Raw genomic sequence first — 21,759 nt, forward strand, 5'->3', positions numbered from 1 at the left:
AAAAGAAAGATTAGAACAGCAAAAATGGGGACAGAAAGACTCATTGCCAAACAGAGTAAAACTAACTCCAAAATGTTCTTAAACTATATAAATAGTAAAAAGGTGAACATTTGAAAGTGTTGGCTAAAAAGTGATGAGGACGAAATTATAGAAGGCGATGAGGAAAAAGTGCAGCTATTAAATAGTGATGAGCAGCAGGGCCATATTCAAATTTGCGATTTTCGCGAATATATTGACGATTATGACAAAATTCGCATATGCGTTAACTTTTTTTTTTTACAAGGCGAAAATTTGCATAAAAATTTGCATGTGAAAAAAAAAACAAATATTAATCATTACGAATATATAGCACTATATTTTAAATAGTCGCAAAATCACAAAGTGCTGATATTCGTGATAAAAATTTGGATTATGAATACTCGTGCTCTACACTAATATTAAACACATTGTAGGTGTAAGTGAAGCATTTTTCTACACCTTTTTTTGCGTGCTGGTAATGTGTAAGAGCAACAAAATTTATTAAATGGTCGCAGGGCAAAAATGGCTTAAGTTGCAGCACTGCACCAACTATGAACAAATCTACACACAAAACCACCTCTAAAGACAATGATAAATGCCTTCCATTCTTCTTCAATGTATTCAGTGAGGAAAATAAAATGCTAGGTAAGATACAGAGGTATAAGGTAAACATGTCCCATGTGTAACCCAAGAAGAAGTATAGGGCTGTATAAAAAAATATAAATGGACAAATCACCAGAACCAGATGGAATTCACCTCTGCAAGGGAGTAAAAGGGGTACTCCGCCACAAACATCTTGTCCTCTATCAAAAGGATCTGGGGACCCCCACGATCTCCGGCATGGAACCCCGTCATTCAGTGCAAGGAGCGAGCTCCATTCTGTGCCCGATGACGGGCAATGCACCCGCCATGCCCCCTCCATTCACTTCTATAGGAGGTGGTGAGATGTCATAGCCGTCACGCCTCCTCCCATTGATATGAATGAAGGGGGCGTGGTATAAAGTCTGACACCGCCGCTGCCGACATGGAGATCGCGGGGGTCCCCAAATGTAGCAAATGTGGTGCCAAAAGGTGACTCCGGGAATTATAGGTCTCCTAGTTTATCCTCCTTTGTATGTAAATTGTTTGAGGTTCTCTAAGAGATGCTATTTTGGAGTACCTTAATAAATGTATCACTCCTTATCAGCATGGGTTTATGAGAGATCGGTTCTGTGATACTAACTTGATCAGCTTTTATGAGGAGGTGAGCTCAAGACTGGAATGGATGTCACATATCTTGATTTTTCCAAAGCATTTGATATGGTGCCACATAAAAGGTTGGTAGACAAAATGTGAATGCTTGGGCTGGAGGATAATAATATGCATAAGCGGGTAAGTAACTGGCTCAGCGACAGGAAACAGAGGGTGGTCATTAATGGTACATAATCTGGGTGGTTGACGGTTACTATTGTGGAACCATAAGGATAATTTTTGGGTCTTTTGTTTTTTAATATATTTATTAATGACCTTGTGAAGGGATTGTATAGCAAAGTATGAATCTTTGAGATGACACAAAGCTCTGTAAAGTTGTTAACACAATAGAGGACCGTACACTGTTACAAATGGATCTGGATAGGTTGGAGGTTTGGGCTGGGAAGTTGGGGTTGAGGTTCAACATTGATAATTGTGAGGTGATGCACATGGGGAGCAAAAATCGAGGCTGGGAATATGTATCAAATGGCAAAATACTGGGGATGACTAACATGGAAAAGGACTTAGGAGTTTTAGTTAACAGTAAATTTTACTGTAGTGATCAATGTCAGGCAGCTGCTGCCAAGGCAAATAAAATCATGGGGTACGTCAATAGGGACATAGATGCCCATGACAAGGAAATAATTCTACCAATGTACAAATCACTAGTCAGACCACACAGGGAATACTGTGTACAGTACCAGTGTCCAAGAAAGATGTAGTGGAGCTGGAGAGGGTTCAAAGACGGGCAACCAGGGTAATACGGGGAATGGGAGGACTACAGTACCCAGAAAGATTAACAGAATTAGGGTAATTTAACCCCTTAACCCCTTAAGGACGCAGGACGTAAATGTACGTCCTGGTGAGGTGGTACTTAACGCACCAGGACGTACATTTACGTCCTAAGCATAACCGCGGGCATCGGAGCGATGCCCGTGTCATGCGCGGCTGATCCCGGCTGCTGATCGCAGCCAGGGAACCTCCGGCAATGGCCGACGCCTGCGATCTCGCGGGCGTCCGCCATTAACCCCTCAGGTGCCGGGATCAATACAGATCCCGGCATCTGCGGCAGTTCGCCATTTAAATGAACGATCGGATCGCCCGCAGCGCTGCTGCGGGGATCCGATCATTCATAACGCCGCACGGAGGTCCCCTCTCCTCCCTCCGTGCGGCTCCCGGCGTCTCCTGCTCTGGTCTGTGATCGAGCAGACCAGAACGGAAGATCGCCGATAACACTGATCTGTTCTATGTCCTATACATAGAACAGATCAGTATTAGCAATCATGGTATTGCTATGAATAGTCCCCTATGGGGACTATTCAAGTGTAAAAAAAAATGTAAAAAAATGTAAAAGTAAAAGTAAAAAAAAAGTGAAAAATCCCCTCCCCCAATAAAAAAGTTAAACGTCCGTTTTTTCCTATTTTACCCCCAAAAAGCGTAAAAAACATTTTTTATAGACATATTTGGTATCGCCGCGTGCGTAAATGTCCGAACTATTAAAATAAAATGTTAATGATCCCGTACGGTGAACGGCGTGAACGAAAAAAAATAAAAAAAGTCCAAAATTCCTACTTTTTTAATACATTTTATTTAAAAAAAAAATATTAAAAATGTATTAAAAGTTTTTTTATATGCAAATGTGGTATCAAAAAAAAGTACAGATCATGGCGCAAAAAATGAGCCCCCATACCGCCACTTATACGGAAAAATAAAAAAGTTAGAGGTCATCAAAATAAAGGGATTATAAACGTACTAATTTGGTTAAAAAGTTGGTGATTTTTTTTAAGCGCAACAATAATATAAAAGTATATAATAATGTGTATCATTTTAATCGTATTGACCCTCAGAATAAAGAACACATGTCATTTTTACCATAAATTGTACGGCGTGAAAGCAAAACCTTCCAAAATTAGCAAAATTGCGTTTTTCGTTTTAATTTCCCCACAAAAATAGTGTTTTTTGGTTGCGCCATACATTTTATGATATAATGAGTGATGGCATTACAAAGTACAACTGGTCGCGCAAAAAACAAGCCCTCATACTAGTCTGTGGATGAAAATATAAAAGAGTTATGATTTTTAGAAGGCGAGGAGGAAAAAATGAAAACGTAAAAATTAAATTGTCTGAGTCCTTAAGGCCAAAATGGGCTGAGTCCTTAAGGGGTTAAGGACTGAGGGCATACCCGTGGGAATTTCGGTCCCCGCGCTACCGGGATACCTGCTGAAATCATTCATCAGGCATCCCGTGACAACGAATGGGGGGGGGGGGGGGTCAATTCAGATCGTCGATTTGTGGTGATTCCGGGCTGATCGGGTCTCTGGTGACCAAATAACCTGGAAAATAGGGATGATTGGAGATGTCATTGGAGACATCTCCGATCATCCTGAAGGATAGGAGCGAGGTGGCAGTGGTGCCACCTCCTCCTATCCCTTGCCATTGGTCCGTTAGGACAAACCGACCAATGACAGTTGGGGGCAGGGGGTTAAAGTTGAAATTCCCGCTCTGCCTGCCCCTGGATGTTGGGGCAGAGTGGGGAGAAGATCACAGCGGGTACCGGAGTCCACGAGGTAGCGGCGGGACCGGTAATCGCGGTGGGCAACGGCGGGATCAGTGGCGAGATCGGTGGTGATAAGGAGGTGGCGGCCATAAGGAGGCTGCAGCGGAGGCAGCGGTGCAGGCAGCAGTGAAGTTTTGCAACATCTGGAGGGCCAGAGTTTGGAGGCCACTATACAGTGGTGCTCAAGCTGTAGCCCTCCAGATGTTGCAAAACTACAACTCCAAGCATGCTCAGGCTGTCCAGGTATGCAGGGAGTTATAGTTCTGTAACATCTGACCCTTCAGATGTTGCCAAACTACAACTCCCAGCATGCCTGGACAGTCTCAGCATGCTGAGAGTTGTAGTTTTGCAACATCTGGAAGAGCACAGTTTGGAGACCACTATACAGTGGTGTCCAAACTAGCCCTCCAGATGTTGTAAAATTACAACTCCAAGCATGCTTAGACTGCCCATGCATGCTGGGAGTTGTAGTTTGGCAACATCTGGCCCTTCAGATGTTGCCAAACTACAATTCCCAGCATTCCTGGGCAGTCTGAGCATGCTTGCAGTTGTAGTTTTGCAACATCTGGAGGGCTACAATTTGGACACTACTACACAGTGGTCTCCAAACTGTTTTCCTCCAGTTGTTGCATAACTACAACTCCCAACATGCCCTTTGGCTGTCTGGGCATGCTGGGAGCTGTAGTTTTGCAACAACTGGAGGCACACTGGTTGGGAAACATTGTCTGTTTCCTAACTCAGTGTTTCCCAACACGTGTCCCTCCAGCTGTTGTATAACTATAATTACTTGCTGTTCTGGCACCATGAGGGCTTCCTAAATGCAACATGGCCCCCAAAAACCATGACAGCAAAATTTGTTTAAAAAAATCCCACAGTTTCTCTTTCCCTCTTGAGCCATGTTGTGAGCCCGCAGAGCACTTTATGTGAACATATGAGGTATTTCCATACTCAAGAGAAATTGGGCTACATATTTTGGGGGGCTTTTTCTCCTTATACCACTTTAAAAAAAAAGGGGCTACCACAACAAGTTAGTGTAAAAAATGCAGATTTAGATTTTTCTCCTCCACTTTGCTGCTATTCTTGTAAAACACCTAAAGGGTTAACAAACTTTCTCAATGTCATTTTGAATACTTTGAGGGGTGTAGTTTCTATAATAGGGGCATTTATGAGGTATTTCTCACAGAAAGGCCTCTCAAATCCACTTCAAACTGAAAAATTCAGATTTAGAAATGTTCATGAAAATTTTGAAAATTGCTGCTATACTTTGAAAATTGCTGCTATGTCTTCAAAAAGTAAAAACATGTCAACTTAAAGTAGACATATCGTATTTGTGAATAAATATAAAATGTATTTGGAATATCCAAGCAGAGAGTTTCAAAGTTAGAAAAATGCAACATTTTCAAAATTTTCATGAAATTTGGGATTTTCCACCAAGAAAGGACGCAATTAACGACAAAAATTTACCACTATGTTAAAGTAGAATATGTTACGAAAAAACTATCTCAGAATCAGAATAAGTGGTAAAAGCATTCCAGAGTTATTAATGCATAAAGTGACAGTGGTCAGATGTGCAAAAAAGGGCTCAGTCCTTAACCTCTTAAAGACCAAGGACGTCCGGGGACGTCCTGGCACCCTGTGCCTTAAGGACCAAGGACGTCCCCGGACGTCCTGGTGTTTCCCCGGTCTCTGCCGCCTGCTGGGCAGAGATCGGAACGGCATTCCTGCTGAAATCCTTCAGCAGGCATGCCGTGCAAATGCCGAGGGGGTCATCAGACCACCCCATGTTGGCGATTGGCGCAAATCGCGAGAGAATTTACACTTTCGATTTGCAAAGATTCCAGGTCATACGGGTCTATGGTGACCCGGTGACCCGGAATAGAAGGGGGATCGCGGTTGTTCATGACACCCAGAATCCCCCTGTAGCGATAGGAGTGAGGTGGCAGGGGTGCCACCCCTTCTATCCCTGCTATTGGTGGTCTAGACGCGAGCACCAATAGCAGATCGGGGGCGGGGGCTTTACTTTCGGTTTCCTCGTTCTGCCCACTCAAAATAGGCGGGGCAGGATGGGGAAACCGACAGGCACGGGGCGCCGAAGTCCACTCACCCACCGGCGACGGCAGCGGGCGACGGCAGCGGGCGACGATCGGCGGCGGCAGCGGGCGACGATCGGCGGAAGAAGAGGGCGGCGACGCAGCTCCCTGGATCCTACAGAAGCCGGTGAGTTACTTAGCAACATCTGGAGGGCTACAGTCTGAGACCACTATAGTGGTCTCTAAACTGTAACCCTCCAGATGTTGCAAAACTACAACTCCCAGCATGCCCAGAGAGCTTTTAAGGCATGCTGGGATTTGCAGTTTTGCAACAGCTGGAGGTCTACAGTTTGAGACCACTGCACAGTGATCTCTATACTGTGCACCTCCAGATCTTGCAAAACTACAACTGATAGCATGCCCACTCAGCAGTTTGCTGTCCGGGCATGCTGGGATTTGCAGTTTTGCAACATCTGGAGGTCCACAGTTTGGAGACCACTGTGCAGTGGTCTCTAAACTATAGCTCTCCAGATGTTGCAAAACTGCAAATCCCAGCATGCCCAAACAGCAAACAGCTGTCTCGGCATGCTGGGAGTTGTAGTCGCGTACCTCCAGCTGTTGCATAACTACATCTCCCAGCATGCCTTTCAGCGATCAGTACATGCTGGGAGTTGAAGTTATGCAACAGCTGGAGGCACACTGGTTGGAAAATACTGAGTTAGGTAACTGAAGGTTTTCCAACCAGTGTGGCTCCAGCTGTTGCAAAAGTACAACTCCCACCATGCACGGTCTGTCAGAACATGCTGGGTGTTGTAGTTTTGAAACAGCTGGAGGTCCCCCCCCCCCCCCCCCCCCCCAGGGTACATTCACACAGGCAGTTTTACAGTTAGTTTTCTGCTTCAAGTTTGGGCTGCGGCAAATTTGTAGCACAAACTCCTAGCGGTAAATTCACTGTAAACGCCCGCCAGTGTGAATGTACCCTAAAAACACTACACTACACTAACACATAGTAAAGAGTAAAACCCTACATATACACCCCTTACACTGTCCCCCCCCCCAATAAAAATGAAAAACATATCGTACGGCAGTGTTTCCAAAACGGTGTCTCCAGCTGTTGCAAAACACTGTCTGGCATGACTGTCCAGGCATGCTGGGAGTTTAGCAACAGCTGGAGGCACCCTGTTTGGGAATCACTGGCGTAAAATCCCCCTTTGTCCACCCCTATGCAATCCCTATGAAATCCTCAAATGCGCATGGTGCTCTCTCACTTCAGAGCCCTATCGTATTTCAAGGAAACAGTTTAGGGCCACATATGGGGTATTTCCGTACTCGGGAGAAATTGCACTACAAATTTGGGGGGCTTTTTATCCTTTTACCCCGTTATGAAAAGGAAAAGTTGGGGGTCTATACCAGCCTGTTGATATAATTAAATTTTTGCCCCATACTTTTTATTTTCACAAGCGGTAAAAGCAAAAAAAGACCTCCAAATTTGTAACGCAATTTCTCCTGAGTACGGAAATACCCCAGATGTTGGCGTAAAATGTTCTGCAGGCGCACAACAAGGCTCAGGAGTGAGAGTGCACTATGTAAATTTGAGGTCTAAATAGGTGATTTGCACAGGGGTGGCTGATTTTACAGCGGTTCTGACATAAACGCAAAAAAAAAAATACCCACATGTGACCCCATTTTGGAAACTACAACCCTCACGGAATGTAACAAGGGGTATAGTGAGCCTTAACTCCTCACAGGTGTTTGACAGATTTTTGGAACAGTGATCCGTGAAAATGAAAAATTTTATTTTCCATTTGCACAGCTCACTGTTCCAAAGATCTGTCAAATGCCAGTGGGGTATAAATGCTCACTGCACCACTTATAAAATTTTGTGAGGGGTGTAGTTTCCAAAATAGGGTCACATGTGGGGGGTCCACTGTTCTGGCACCACGGGGGGCTTTGTAAATGCACATGGCCCCTGACTACCATTCAAAATGAATTCTCTTTCCAAAAGCTCAATGGCGCTCCTCCTCTTCTGAGCATTGTAGTCCGTCCGTAGTGCACTTCAGGCCAATTTATGGGGTACCTCCATACTCAGAAGAGATGGGGTTACAAATTTTGGGAGGTATTTTCTGCTATTAACCCTTGAAAAAATGTGAAATTTGGGGGAAACACACATTTTAGTGAAAAAAATGTTTTTTTACATATGCAAAAGTCATGAAACACCTGTGGGGTATTAAGGCTCACTTAATTCCTTGTTACGTTCCCCAAGGGGTCTAGTTTCAAAAATTGTATGGCATGTGTTTTTTTTTGCTGTTCTGGCACCATAGGGGCTTCCTAAATGCGACATGCCCCACAAAAACCATTTCTGAAAAACGTACTCTCCAAAATACCCTTGTCGCTCCTTCGCTTCTGAGCCCTCTACTGCGCCCGCTGAACACTTTACATAGACATATGAGGTATGTCCTTACTCAAGAGAAATTGGGCTACAAATTTAAGTATACATTTTCTCCTTTTACCCCTTGTAAAAATTCAGAAATTGGGTTTACAAGAACATGCGAGTGTAAAAATTTAAGATTGTGAATTTTCTCCTTCACATTGCTGCTACTCCTGTGAAACACCTAAAGGGTTAAAATGCTGACTGAATGTCATTTTGAATACTTTGGGGGGGTGCAGTTTTTATAATGGGGTCATTTGTGGGGTATTTCTAATATGAAGACCCTTCAAATCCATTTCCAACCTGAACTGGTCCCTGAAAAATTTAGAGTTTGAAAATTTTGTGAACAATTGGAAAATTGCTGCTGAACTTTGAAGCCCTCTGGTGTCTTCCAAAAGTAAAAGCACATCAATTTTATGATTCAAACATAAAGTAGACATATTGGAAATGTGAATGAAAAAAAACATTTTTTAGAATATCCATTTTCCTTACAAGCAGAGAGCTTCAAAGTTAGAAGAATGCAAAATTTTCAAATTTTTCATCAAATTTTCAAATTTTTCACCAAGAAAGGATGCAAGTTACCACAAAATTTTACCACTATGTTAAAGTAGAATATGTCACGAAAAAACTGTCTCGGAAGCAGAATGAGAACTAAAAGCATTCCAGAGTTATTAATGTTTAAAGTGACAGTGGTCAGATGTGCAAAAAACGCTCTGGTCCTAAGGTGTAAAATGGCCTGATCCTTAAGGGGTTAAAAAATAAATAAATAAATGATAAAACAAAAGATAGCTTAAGGGCCATCCTAATAACTTTGTGTAAATATATCGGGGAATAGTACAGAGATCTCTCCATCATTAAGTAATATCCAGGACTGTATCTATAACAATGGGGCATAGGGGAAAGAAGGCTAGAGGTTGGCCAGCGTAAATCTGGTGACAGGTTCTATTTAAGAGTTTTATGTACTACAGCTCAGACAAAAGACACAGGAAACCAACATAGTAATACAGTGGTCCCTCGACATACGATGGTAATCCGTTCCAAATGGACCATCGTTTTTTGAAACCATCGTATGTTGAGGGATCCGTGCAATGTAAAGTTTTGGACAGTGGTCTACAACCTGCGGACCTCCAGATGTTGCAAAACTACCACACCCAACAGCTGTCCGGGCATGCTGGGAGTTGTAGTTTTGCAACATCTGGAGGTCCGCAGGTTGAAGACCACTGGTATTGGAGGTTATACTCATGTGTCTCCGCCGCTCCGGACCGTCACCGCTCGTCACCGCTGCCCTGGATGTTGCCTTCTATCGCTGTCGCCGCATCCCCGAGGTGTCCCCAATGCTCCGGCAAGGTCTCTGCTTCCCCGGCATCCTCGCTCTCCGTCGCCGCCATCATGTCGCTACGCACGCCGCTCCTATTGGATGACGGGATGGCTTGTGCAGCGATGTGATGACGACGCTGGAGAGCGCCGACGTTGCAGGAGATCCCAAAGAGGACGCGCTGGAGCCCCGAGGACAGGTAAGTGATCATCAGTGGACCACACGGGGCTCCGTAAACGGCTATTCGGTGGCAACTGAAGCAGTCTGCGCTGCCGGATAGCTGTTATGCGATGGCCCCGACATACAAAAGCATCGTATGTTGATGTTGCCTTCAACATGTGATGGCCTCTGAGAGGCCATCGTATGTTAAAATGATCGTTTGTCGGGGCCATCGTAGGTCGGGGGGTCACTGTACTGTGCCATTTCTTTTGCAGGTTGGTAACCTCTAGTTTAACTTTTAATCTTGGTTACAACTAACATGTTCTGCAGCAGTTTACAAGTGGTCAAGTGGCAAAAAGAAAGTATCCAAAACAAATGAGAACGGTGCCTTCACGAAATAGGTCACTATGTGAGGGTATGGATTACAGTGATATATCACTTACAGAAAAAAAGTGCACCATAAAGCACTCCTCCCTATGCCCCACCAGTCCCTTATTGACAGGACTGCTGACTGCACGCACATAATGGGAAACCCTTCTTCTATGTGTCCTCGATATCAATGAGGATATCAGTGGAACGGCAGTATTACAAGATGAAAGTCATGTTACCAGCCTCTCTATCACTAGTTTTGATGCTCTCAGTGGGGTAGAATAAACCTACTGACATCCAGCCTATGTGTTATAAAGGCTGTAGGGAATCCAGCTGCAGAATAATGCCCATGGTTTAAAATAAGATATTCAGTAAGAACATTTTCCTGTCTATTAAGTGTAAAAACTGCAGAAAACAAGCTGTCCCTCTAGTGGTACATCACAGTATCACAGACAGTTCTCCACGCCAAGTCTAAGAAGGGAGGAGAGGACCTAAGAGCTGATCTTGGACATAATAGTCTCTGCTATTATAGGATCCTTATATTTTTCTTAGCTTTGTTCTGCTGCAAAATCTGGAACAGGTGAAACAGACTCTGGTTTCTTTGCTAATGCAGAAGTTCAAGAACAGAAGAGTTGGGAGGAGGAGACTGCAATTGAACTTGGATAAGAAGTGAAATGTAGTGATGTCGCCCTGGGATTAAACGAATAGGATGATGCTGCCATGTAAGAAATAGATGTGAAGCACGTCATTGTGGCACTGCTATAAAGGTGGTTACTTGTACAATGCACATGGGTATCTACAGTGCAGTGTGGACTGCTGGTGGGAAGAAGTTTTTCATCTACTAATTTACTGCTGAGAACAACCTGCAAGGGCAACAACTGGCTAAAGTGCATTACATCTTCTTCTACTATGATGCTGCTACTTACAGCTGCCCTCTGTCTACTAGAGCTAGGCACAGGGGTCCAACCAGCACCCTGTGAGACTGTCAGGATACCCATGTGTAAAGAGATGCCATGGAATATTACCAGGATGCCAAACCATCTCCACCACAGCACCCAGGAGAATGCTGTACTAGCTATTGAACAGTATCAGGAACTTGTAGACATTAACTGCAGCCCTGTCCTGAGCTTCTTTCTTTGTGCCATGTATGCACCAATCTGCACCCTGGAGTTCCTTCATGATCCTATTAAACCATGTAAGTCAGTGTGCCAGAGAGCCAAAGATGGATGTGAACCCATCATGAAAAGATACAATCACAGCTGGCCGGAGAACCTGGCATGTGATGACCTGCCAATATATGATCGAGGTGTGTGCATCTCCCCTGAAGCCATAGTCACTGACATCCCAGAAGGTAAGGAACCCCATATTCTCTTTGTAAAAAATTACATTTGTCAATTACTTGAAATAACTTTCTAAAGTTAGTGCACGCAGAAGACACAATAGTGCACATGTGCGACTAATGCAACTCCACAGTATAATTATTTATGTATTAAACCTAAAGCTTAATTTTTGTATTTCTTGTTAAGGTAGTATTGTGTATAAACAATTACCAAATTGCAACACGTGTGTCTTCCAATATAAAAATGTCAGGTTGTCAAATGTGAAAAGATCACTTCATGACCCATATCATATCTATGATCTGTAAAAACATAGCAATGATATACTGGTTAGTGGTTCATTTATTAAATGGGCACTGTCAGATCCAAAAACTTTCTTATGTTGTACATCTTGGCAAAACATTAGCATTTCTAATATACTTCATAAGAAAATATAATTTTCTTTTTTTACAGAAATGATGGCTTATAAAATCATGGCTTTGTCAAAGCTGAAGCACAGGTATAGACAAAGTCCAGAAGATGAGGGTGGACTATAACTCCTCTGTGCTCTCTCCTGTCCGATAGGACTCCTCTGTGCTCTCCCCTGTCTGATAGGACTCATCTGTGCTCTCTCCTGTTCGATAGGACTCCTCTGTGCTCTTTCCTGTCTGACAGTACTCCTCTGTGTCTGATAGTACTGCTCTGTGCTCTCTCCTATTCTATCAGACAGGAGAGAGCACAGAGGAGTCCTATCAGACAGTAGAGAGCACAGAGGAGTACTATCATACAGGAGAGAGCACAGAGGAGTCCTATCAGACAGGAGAGAGCACAGAGGAGTACTATCAGACAGGAGAGAGCAAAGAGGAGTACTATCAGACAGGAGAGAGCACAGAGGAGTACTATCAGACAGAAGAGAGCACATAGGAGTACTATCAGACAGGAGAGAGCACAGATGAGTACTATCAGACAGGAGAGAGCACAGAGGAGTGCTATCAGACAGGAGAGAGCATAGATGAGTGCTGTCGGACAGGAAAGAGCACAGAGGAGTCCTATCAGATAAGAGAAATCACAGATGAGTCCTATCAGACAGGAGAGAGCACAGAGGAGCCCTATCAGACAGGAGAGAGCACAGATGAGTCCTATTAGACAGGAGAGAGCACAGAGGAGTGCTTTCAGACAGGAGAAAGCACAGAGGAGTCCTATCAGACAGGAGCGATCACAGAGGAGTCCTATCAGACAGGAGAGAGCACAGAGGAGTACTATCAGACAGGAGAGCAGAGGAAGTACTATCAGACAGGAGAGATCACAGAGGAGTACTATCAGACAAGAGAGAGCACAGAGGAGTACTATCAGACAGGAGAGAGCACAGAGAAGTACTATCAGACAGGAGAGAGCACAGAGGAGTCTTATCAGACAGGAGAGAGAGCACAGAGGAGTCCTATCAGACAGGAGAGAGAGCACAGAGGAGTCCTATCAGACAGGAGAGAGCACAGAGGAGTACTATCAGACAGGAGAGAGCACAGAGGAGTCCTATCAGACAGGAGAGAGCACAGAGGAGTACTATCAGACAGGAGAGAGCCCAGAGGATTCCTATCATACAGGAGAGAGCACATAGGGGTACTATCAGACAGGCGAGAGCACAGAGGAGTACTATCAGACAGGAGAGAGCACAGAGGAGTGCTAGCCCACCCTCACTAACTGGATGTTGTCCATGCCTGTGCTTCAGCTTAGACAAAGCCATGATTTTATAATCCATGATTTCTATAAAAAGGAAATAGATTTTTCTTATGAAGTATATTCGAAAAGTCAATGTTTTTTTTAACAACATTTTTTTATTATTTATATCATCAATAAACATACAAATAAAGAATCAAATCAAGAAACTGTCAAAAAGAGACAGGCAAAATTAACAGTTAGCAAGTAACAGTTGCACAATTGAAAACATTGACAATCAGGAAGGGTACCACATGTAAAAGTCGAACATCCTGACAATTTTCCATACTCAAAGGGAGATATGTAACTACTTTACTGCATCAGTATCCCTGGGCAGGTAAGAGCCAAGAGAGAATGTGATGGTTGCTATGACATTCAACCTGAACATGGAACTATACACATATAAATATCATAGTTATATACTTAGGCAATCTTAGAACAGTAACAGTAGTCTAGTAGGGCGTGAGAGAACCATCGTAACCATCATGAAACTCTGGACAAAAAAAAGATTAAGGCTCAGAACAGTCTTAGAAAAGTTAATGTTTTGTCAAGATGTACAACAAAGTTTTTGAATCTGACAGTGCCCATTTAAAGTGCGGCAGTTAATACAATGACACACGTGTACACCATATCTATATATATAAAACTCAACGTGTGTGTGTGTATGTCCCAGCATCACGTCCAAACGGCTAAAGATATTAACATGAAACTTGGCACACGTTACTTATAACAAACATAGGCTTGGTGATTTAACCCTTACTGACCCCCATTTGCCAGGGGCGGGGTTTATGTTTAAAGTCCCATACAAGTCAATGAGAAATATATGTTACTGCATAACTTCCAAACGGCTGGAGATATTTTGATAACACTTGGTCACATGTTACTTATATGTCCACTTAAAATATAGGATGGTTAATTTAACCCTTAACTACCCCCATTTGTGAGGGTCTGAGTTTTTGTTTAAAGTCCCATGCAAATCAATTGGAAATGTATGTGTTCACATAACTTCTGTACGGCTGGAGATATTTCAATACCTGGTACACATGTTACGGGTTGGGATAGGAGGTCGACATAGGAGGTCGACATAAGAGGTCGGGATAGGAGGACGGGATAGGAGGACGGGATAGGAGGTCGGGATAGGAGGTTGGATAGGAGGACGGGATAGGAGGATCTATATGAAAAAAATGCCCTAGGGTAGTAAGGGGCCAAAATCAGATTCATTAACTAAACCCCAAGGCCGAAGCCCGGGGTGTAAACCCCTATTGCTTACCCCTTAAAAATTAGCTTTTATTAATGTTTATTAAAATATGATTCCCACAACAAAAACCATTAAAACTGACAACCATGTGATCCAAATAAGTCAGTAGATGCGTCTATAGGATCAATGTCCTCTCAGATACTAGGTAGCCCTGCAGTGGCTGCCTGTTAAGGGGATCACTCTGGTGTCGCTTAAAACATGAACACAATTGCCGCCTCTACATGTTTCGCCGCCTCCGCGGCTTTCTCAAGAGGCAATGGTGGCAATGGCTGTTGCCACCATTGCCTCTTGAGAAAGCCGCGGAGGCGGCGAAACATGTAGAGGCGGCAATTGTGTTCATGTTTTAAGCGACACCAGAGTGATCCCCTTAACAGGCAGCCACTGCAGGGCTACCTAGTATCTGAGAGGACATTGATCCTATAGACGCATCTACTGACTTATTTGGATCACATGGTTGTCAGTTTTAATGGTTTTTGTTGTGGGAATCATATTTTAATAAACATTAATAAAAGCTAATGTTTAAGGGGTAAGCAATAGGGGTTTACACCCCGGGCTTCGGCCTTGGGGTTTAGTTAATGAATGGGATAGGAGGATGGGATAGGAGGCCGGGATAGGAGGTCGGAATAGGAGGTCGAGATAGGAAGACGGGATATGAGGACGCGATAGGAGGACGCGATAGGGGGATGGTATAGGAGGTCGGGATAGATGGACGGGAAAGGAGGACGGGAAAGGAGGACGGGAAAGGAGGATGGGAAAGGAGGTCGAGATATGAGGACGGGATAGGAGGTGATGATGGGAGGACGGGATAGGAGGTTGGGATAGGAGGACGGAATAGATGGAATGGATAGGAGAAAGGGATAGGAGGATGGGAAAGGTGGACGGGAAAGGAGGTCGAGATATGAGGACGGGAAAGGAGGATGGGAAAGGAGGACGGGAAAGGAGGACGGGAAAGGAGGACGGGATAGGAGGATGGGATAGATGGACGGGATAGGAGGATGGGATAGGAGGACGGGAAAGGAGGACGGGAAAGGAGGATGGGAAAGGAGGTCGAGATAGGAGGACAGGAAAGGAGGTCGAGATATGAGGACGGGATAGGAGGACGGGATAGGAGGACGGGATAGGAGGTCGGGATAGGAGGTCGGGATAGGAGGTCGGGATATGACAACAATATATGAGGACCGGATATAAAGTCAAAAGCTTCCTCCTTTGTTGATTTTCGTCCCCAACAAGGATTAGGAAGGAAAAACCGGGCAACGCCGGGTACTCAGCTAGTTATGTATAAAATACAGAAACATTTATCTAGGAGAGAAATAATGTAGTCTATGGGGGAGATTTATCATTCAAAGTGTACCCTACTCTTTTTTTACCGCTATTTTGTCTGTCTAACTTTTTCCGTTGCAGCGTACAATTTATCATAAGTGTGTACTGTAGATGATGAATTCCCCACCGCTTTGCACGGGCAGAAAAAGCTCTAGCTTACGAGGTTTTGTACGTGAACTTTTGGTCGGCGTACTTTAGCACCAGGAAATAGGGGTTTGCGCAATTTTTAGCATCTTATTCTAAAAGTCATATATGAAAAATAAAGGTGCACTGCATATCTAAATGGGAAATAGGTGTACTGCTACTCAAAAACTTAGGAAACGTCTACTAGAAAAGTCGCACAAATGTGGCTAATATTATATGACTGCGCCATCACAGCGCCAATGATAGATGAAAAATAACGTCTATATTGAAAGATAAATCTCCCCCTGTATTTGTTATTGTAGAAATGTTTCACAGGTAACACAATAGATCTTGATGTCACTGGCTTTAAGGTCAGGCTAATACATGTAGATAAATTACATAACTGTCTAACACAAATAAATAATGACCTTTAACAAATAAATACACTAACGCGTCATTATCTTTTTTTATTAATGGGATTTTCCAAGATTCTAATATTTTCTTAAACCCTAGTCGATTAAAAGGCTTATCCAGGGTAAGAAAAACATTGCTGCTTTCTTCCAGAAACAGCGCCACACCTGTCCTCAGTCTGTGTGTGGTTTTGCATCTCAGCTTTATTCTCTTAGCTTAGCTGAGCTGCAATACTACACAAACTGTGGAAAAGAGTTGTGCTATTTTTGGAAGATAGCTAGATAGATAATAAAAAAAAAAAAAAAATTGCAATGTACAGTATAGGAATACTTGTCCTGTGCCCTTCCTGCCAGGCTCTGATCAAATGAATTGACTAGGTGTCAGTGAAGTTGTGTCTCCAGTGACATAACATAATTCATTAAAGTGTACCTGCCATTATCAAAAACTTTTTATATAATGTAGAAAATACCATTATATGTATATTTGCAATATACATTGGTTAAAAAATGTGCATATTTTTGTCCCTGCAGCTATTGTCTGCGTGTCTCTTCTCTGTGAGGAGACCAAATACAGGAAGTGTGGGTGGACAAGCAAGGCTCTGTGCAATGAGGACAAGTAGGGATCTGTGCAATGAGGACAAGCAGAGCTCTGTACACTGAGGTAAGCAGAGCTCTGTGCAGTGAGGACAAGAAGGGCTCTGTAAACGGAGGACAAGCAGGGCTCTGTACAATGAGAACAAGCAGGGCTCTGTACAATGAGAACAAGCAGGGCTCTGTGCACTGAGGGCAAGCAGGGATCTGTACAGTGAGGACAAGCAGGGCTCTGTACAATGAGAACAAGCAGGGCTCTGTGCACTGAGGACAAGCAGGGCTCTGTACACTGAGGACAAGCAGGGCTCTTTGCAGTGAGGCTCTATGACATGCTCCTAGCTCCCACAGCAGGATGATTGAAAAGCCAGGAGCCTGCACAGAGCCCTGCCTGTCTTGGTCAAGGACTTTCTTTTGTACATTATGATATATATATATATATATATATATATATATATATATATATATATAGTTATGGCTGTAAATGTTGGCACTCCTGAAATATTTCAAGAAGATTAAGTATTTCTCACAGAAAAGGATTGCAGTAATACATGTTTTGCTATACACATGTTTATTCCCTTTGTGTGTATTGGAACCAAACCAAAAAAGGGAGGAAAAAAAGCTAATTGAACATAATGTCACACCAAAAATGGGCAGGACAAAATTATTGGCACCCTTAACTTAATATTTCATTGCACACCCTTTGGAAAAAATTACTGAAATCAGTCGCTTCCTATAACCATCAATAAGCTTCTTACACCTCTCAGCCGGAATGTTGGACCACTCTTCCTTTGCAAACTGCTCCAGATCCCTCTTATTGGAAGGGCGCCTTTTCCCAACAGCAATTTTAAAATCTCTCCACAGGTGTTCAATGGGATTTAGAACTGGACTCATTGCTGGCCACTTCAGAACTCTCCAGCGCTTTGTTGCCATCCATTTCTGGATGCTTTTTGGCGTATGTTTGGGGTTATTGTCCTGCAGGAAGACCCAAGATCTCGGACTCAAACTTAGCTTTCTGACACCGGGTTGTACAGTGCGACCCAAAATCCATTGGTAATCCTCAGATTTCATGTTGCCTTGCACACATTCAAAGCACCCAGTGCCAGAGGCAATAACACAACCCCAAAACATCATTGAACCTCCACCATATTTCACTGTAGGTACTGTGTTCTTTTCTTTGTAGGCCACATTTAATTTTCGGTAAACAGTAGAATGATTTGCTTTACCAAAAAGCCCCATCGTGGTCTAATCTGTCCACAAGAAATTTTCCCAGAAAGATTTTGACTTACTTAAGTTAATTTTGGCAAAATGTAGTCTTGCTTTTTAATGTCTGTGTGTCCTCCTGGCTCTTCTGCCTGTTACTGAGCTGGATGTGGATCCTTAACCTGTGTGGCTGATGACTCGGATCGTATCGGGGAACGGAGTCTAAGGTGCCGCTGGTCTTCACCAGAGCCCACCGCAAGGCAGGATGGGCTTGCTGCGGCAGGCGACACCCAGGTTGCTACCCCTGACACGGCTTGATTACACAGGTAGCTGGGCAAGGTGAGGTACCGAAGGATAAGGCAGTAGCGTAGTCAGATGTAGCAGAAGGTCAAGGCAGGCTGCGAAGGTGCGAAGTCAAATAATGTAGCGGGAAGGTCTGGATACACGGATAAGGCAAACAGGCAAATGGAATGCTTAATCTCAGGCTAGGGGCATTGAAGATCGGGCAGGGAAGTGGGCGAATTTCAGAAAATGTATACTGTAGTGACAGTAATTATGGGCGTACTGGCCCTTTAAATTTCAGAGCTCTGGCGTGCGTGGGCCCTAGGAGATGGGGACGCATGCGCCGGAGCTGAGACTCAGAGGAGGAGGCGGCAGTGGAGCATGGTGAGTGACGGACTGGGATTCGCATGCGGGCGCGTCCCGTGATGCGAATCCCAGCCCCGCCAGCAGACGGGGACACAGGGACTCTGCACTCACGGCCGGTGCTTGCGGCCGGAGCACACAGTGTAACAGTACCCCCCTTTGGTCTCCCCCTCTTTTTGTAGGACAAGAACTTCTGCATTAGGTCACGGTCTAGAATATTATCTTGTGGCTCCCAAGACCTTTCCTCTGGTCCGAATCCTTCCCAATCTACAAGGAAGAAACATTTTCCTCTGATAAGTTTGGAATCCAGAATTTCCTTGACAGTAAAAACATCGGTACCTGAGATGGGAGTAAGAAAAATGTCCTTTTTAGAGAAGCGGTTATGGATGACAGGTTTCAAGAGGAAGTCATGAAAAGAATTCAGGATCCAGAGGGAGGAAGGCAGATGAAGAGAATGAGCCACTGGATTTAAACATTTCTTGACCTAGAAAGGACCCAAATAGCGAGGACCCAGTTTATAGAAGGGTACTTTGAATCGGATATATTTAGATGGCAACCACACTCGGATTCGGAGGGAGAACACCTTTTCTTGTCTGCTTGAGATTTCATTCGGGTCGTGGCATATACGAGTTTTCTTCAGATGGAGGTGAAATTCTGTACTAATTCATCTGCCATAGGGACACCGGAGGGAGAAGACAAGGGAAGGGGTGGACGTGGATGAAGTCAATAGACTACATGGAAAGGCGAGGTCCCAGTGGATTCGGAATCCCTATGGTTGTAAGAAAACTTGGCTCAGGGAAGTAAATTGGTCCAATCGTCCTGACGAGCCGAAACAAAATGGCGAATATAGTTTTCCAAGGCTTGGTTCACCCTTTGGACTTGTCCATTAGATTGAGGGATGTAAGGGGAAGATGTGGTGGAGAAAAAGTTTAGCAAGTTGCGGTGCCGATGGTAGTTCTGGCAGGGGTACAAAATTAGTCATTTTAGAGAATCGGTCTACTACAACCCAAATTACTGTATTGCCGCCAGAGGAAGGAAGGTCGGTAATAAAGTCCATGGCAATATCGGTCAGAGGTCGCTCTGGAACTGGCATAGGTTGTAAAAGTCCTGCAGGTTTGGAACGAAAGGTCTTGTCCCGGGCACAGACAGAACAGGAACAGACGAAGTCAACAACCTCCTGTTTTAAAGTTGGCCTTTAATACTGTCGGGATATGAGTTGTAAGGATTTACAGATACCGGCAAGACCGGCCAACAATCAGGAATGACCTCATTTCAAGACTCGAAGTCTGAGACTGGGAGTTATGAAAATCTTTCCAGGAGGCAGGTGCTGAAGAGTTGCTGGTGCTGCAGAAATGAGACGATTGGGAGTTGTAATATGTTGAAGATGTAATTCTTGGTCTTGTACATCAGAGGATCTAGACAGAGCATCCACCCGAAGATTCTTCTCTGCTGGACTGAAGTGAATAAAAAAGTCAAATCTGGAGAAAAACAGAGATCAGTGAGCCTAACAAGGTTTGGGAGGTAGGCATGTTGGGAGAATAAACTACCCTTGCTTTTACCTACCTTTGTTTGTCCTGTGACCTGTGCCATTTAAAGCCGGCACCCTTGTCGAAGCCTATCTCTGCAATACCTCTCGTTCAGTCGGATGGCTGCGGACACTATATGCGCTCACCATTGTTGTGTATGTGGGTACACAACACCATCAGGTGAGCCTCCTTCTCAGAGTATATTTGGCCATACAGGTTACTCTTATATTACACCATGGAGAGCTTTGTCTTTTGTCTTTTCTAACAAGGGTTGAGACAATGAGCAGTCTGTAGAGCAAGTTCTTGTGATCTGTAAAAATAATAATTGGCTGTACAGAGCCCTCTAAGAGATGATGCCCTTCTTCCAAGGCCAACTTTATAGCCAAGAGCTCGTGATCTCCTACGGTATAATTTCTCTCCGTAGAATAGAAGGTCTTAGAGAAAAAAATGCAAGTTACAGACTTTTGTGTCAAAACTGCACCTGCACCAACTGAAGATGCATCCACTTCCAGAATAAATGGCTTGCCTGGATCGGGTCTTGATAACACAGGAGCAAAAGTGAAGGCGAACTTTAATTGTTTGAAAACTTTTTCAGCCTCAGGAGTCCAGACTTTTGGATTAGCAGTCTTCTTGGTATGCGAAACAATGGGAGCTACCAGAGTGAAGTAGTGAGGAATTAATTACTGATAGTAATTGGCAAAGTCGAGGAAGCGCTGAATCGCTTTCAGACCAGTAGGTTGTGGCCAGTCTAGAACTGCAGATAACTTGTTGGGATCCATTTGAAGACCTTGACTGGTAACAATATAGCCCAAAAAAGGGAGGCTAGTCTTTTCAAAAGTACATTTCTCCAGCTTAGCATAGAGATGATTTTCACGGAGATGCTGTAACACTTGGCGGAGGTGAGAGTGATGAGACTGGACATTGGGCGAGTAGATAAGCATGTCATCCGAATAGACAACGACACAGGAGTACAGGAGGTCACAGAAAATATCATTGACGAACTCCTGAAAAACTGCTGGAGCATTACAGAGTCCAAATGGCATCACAAGATTCACGAGTATTAAACGCAGTATTCCATTCGTCCCCTTCACGTATACAAATCAAATTATAGGCTCCAGAAAATCCTGGCATCTTGCAGAAGATCAAATAACTCCAAGATTAAAGGAAGTGGGTAGCGGTTCTTTATTGTAATTTTATTCAAGCCTCGGTAGTCAATGCATGGTCGCAAAGACCCGTCTTTTTTTTTTTTACACAAAGAAGAACCTGGCTCCGGCAGGGGAAGAGGACTTCCTGATAAACCCCTTCTGAAGGTTCTCCTGGATATAATTAGACATGGCCAGAGTTTCAGGGACAGACAAAGGCTAAATTCTGCCCCTGGGAGGAGTGGTGCCAGGCAGAAAGTCAGTTGGACAATTGTAAGGACAATGTGGAGGCAAAACTTCAGCTTGCTTTTCACTGAAGACATCAGCAAAGTCCTGAAGGAACGAAGGCAAACTAGACAGAGGACAAGAAGATGATGGTTCCAACTTAGACAAACATATATGAGTACAG

At 43.9% G+C, this 21,759-nt stretch overlaps 1 protein-coding gene across 1 annotated transcript in view; it reads left to right on the forward strand.

The window, feature by feature from the left end:
- Nucleotides 1-10,676: 10,676 nt before the first annotated feature.
- SFRP4 (secreted frizzled related protein 4) overlaps nt 10,677-21,759 on the forward strand; it is a 73,954-nt gene continuing 62,871 nt past the window's right edge. The window contains exon 1 of the mRNA XM_056518433.1: nt 10,677-11,457. Within this exon, the coding sequence (XP_056374408.1) occupies nt 11,016-11,457 (442 nt within the window). The 5' untranslated portion in view covers nt 10,677-11,015. The remainder of the gene's footprint in view (nt 11,458-21,759) is intronic.

Source organism: Hyla sarda, chromosome 5, assembly GCF_029499605.1.
Source record: "Hyla sarda isolate aHylSar1 chromosome 5, aHylSar1.hap1, whole genome shotgun sequence".
NCBI lineage: Eukaryota > Metazoa > Chordata > Amphibia > Anura > Hylidae > Hyla > Hyla sarda.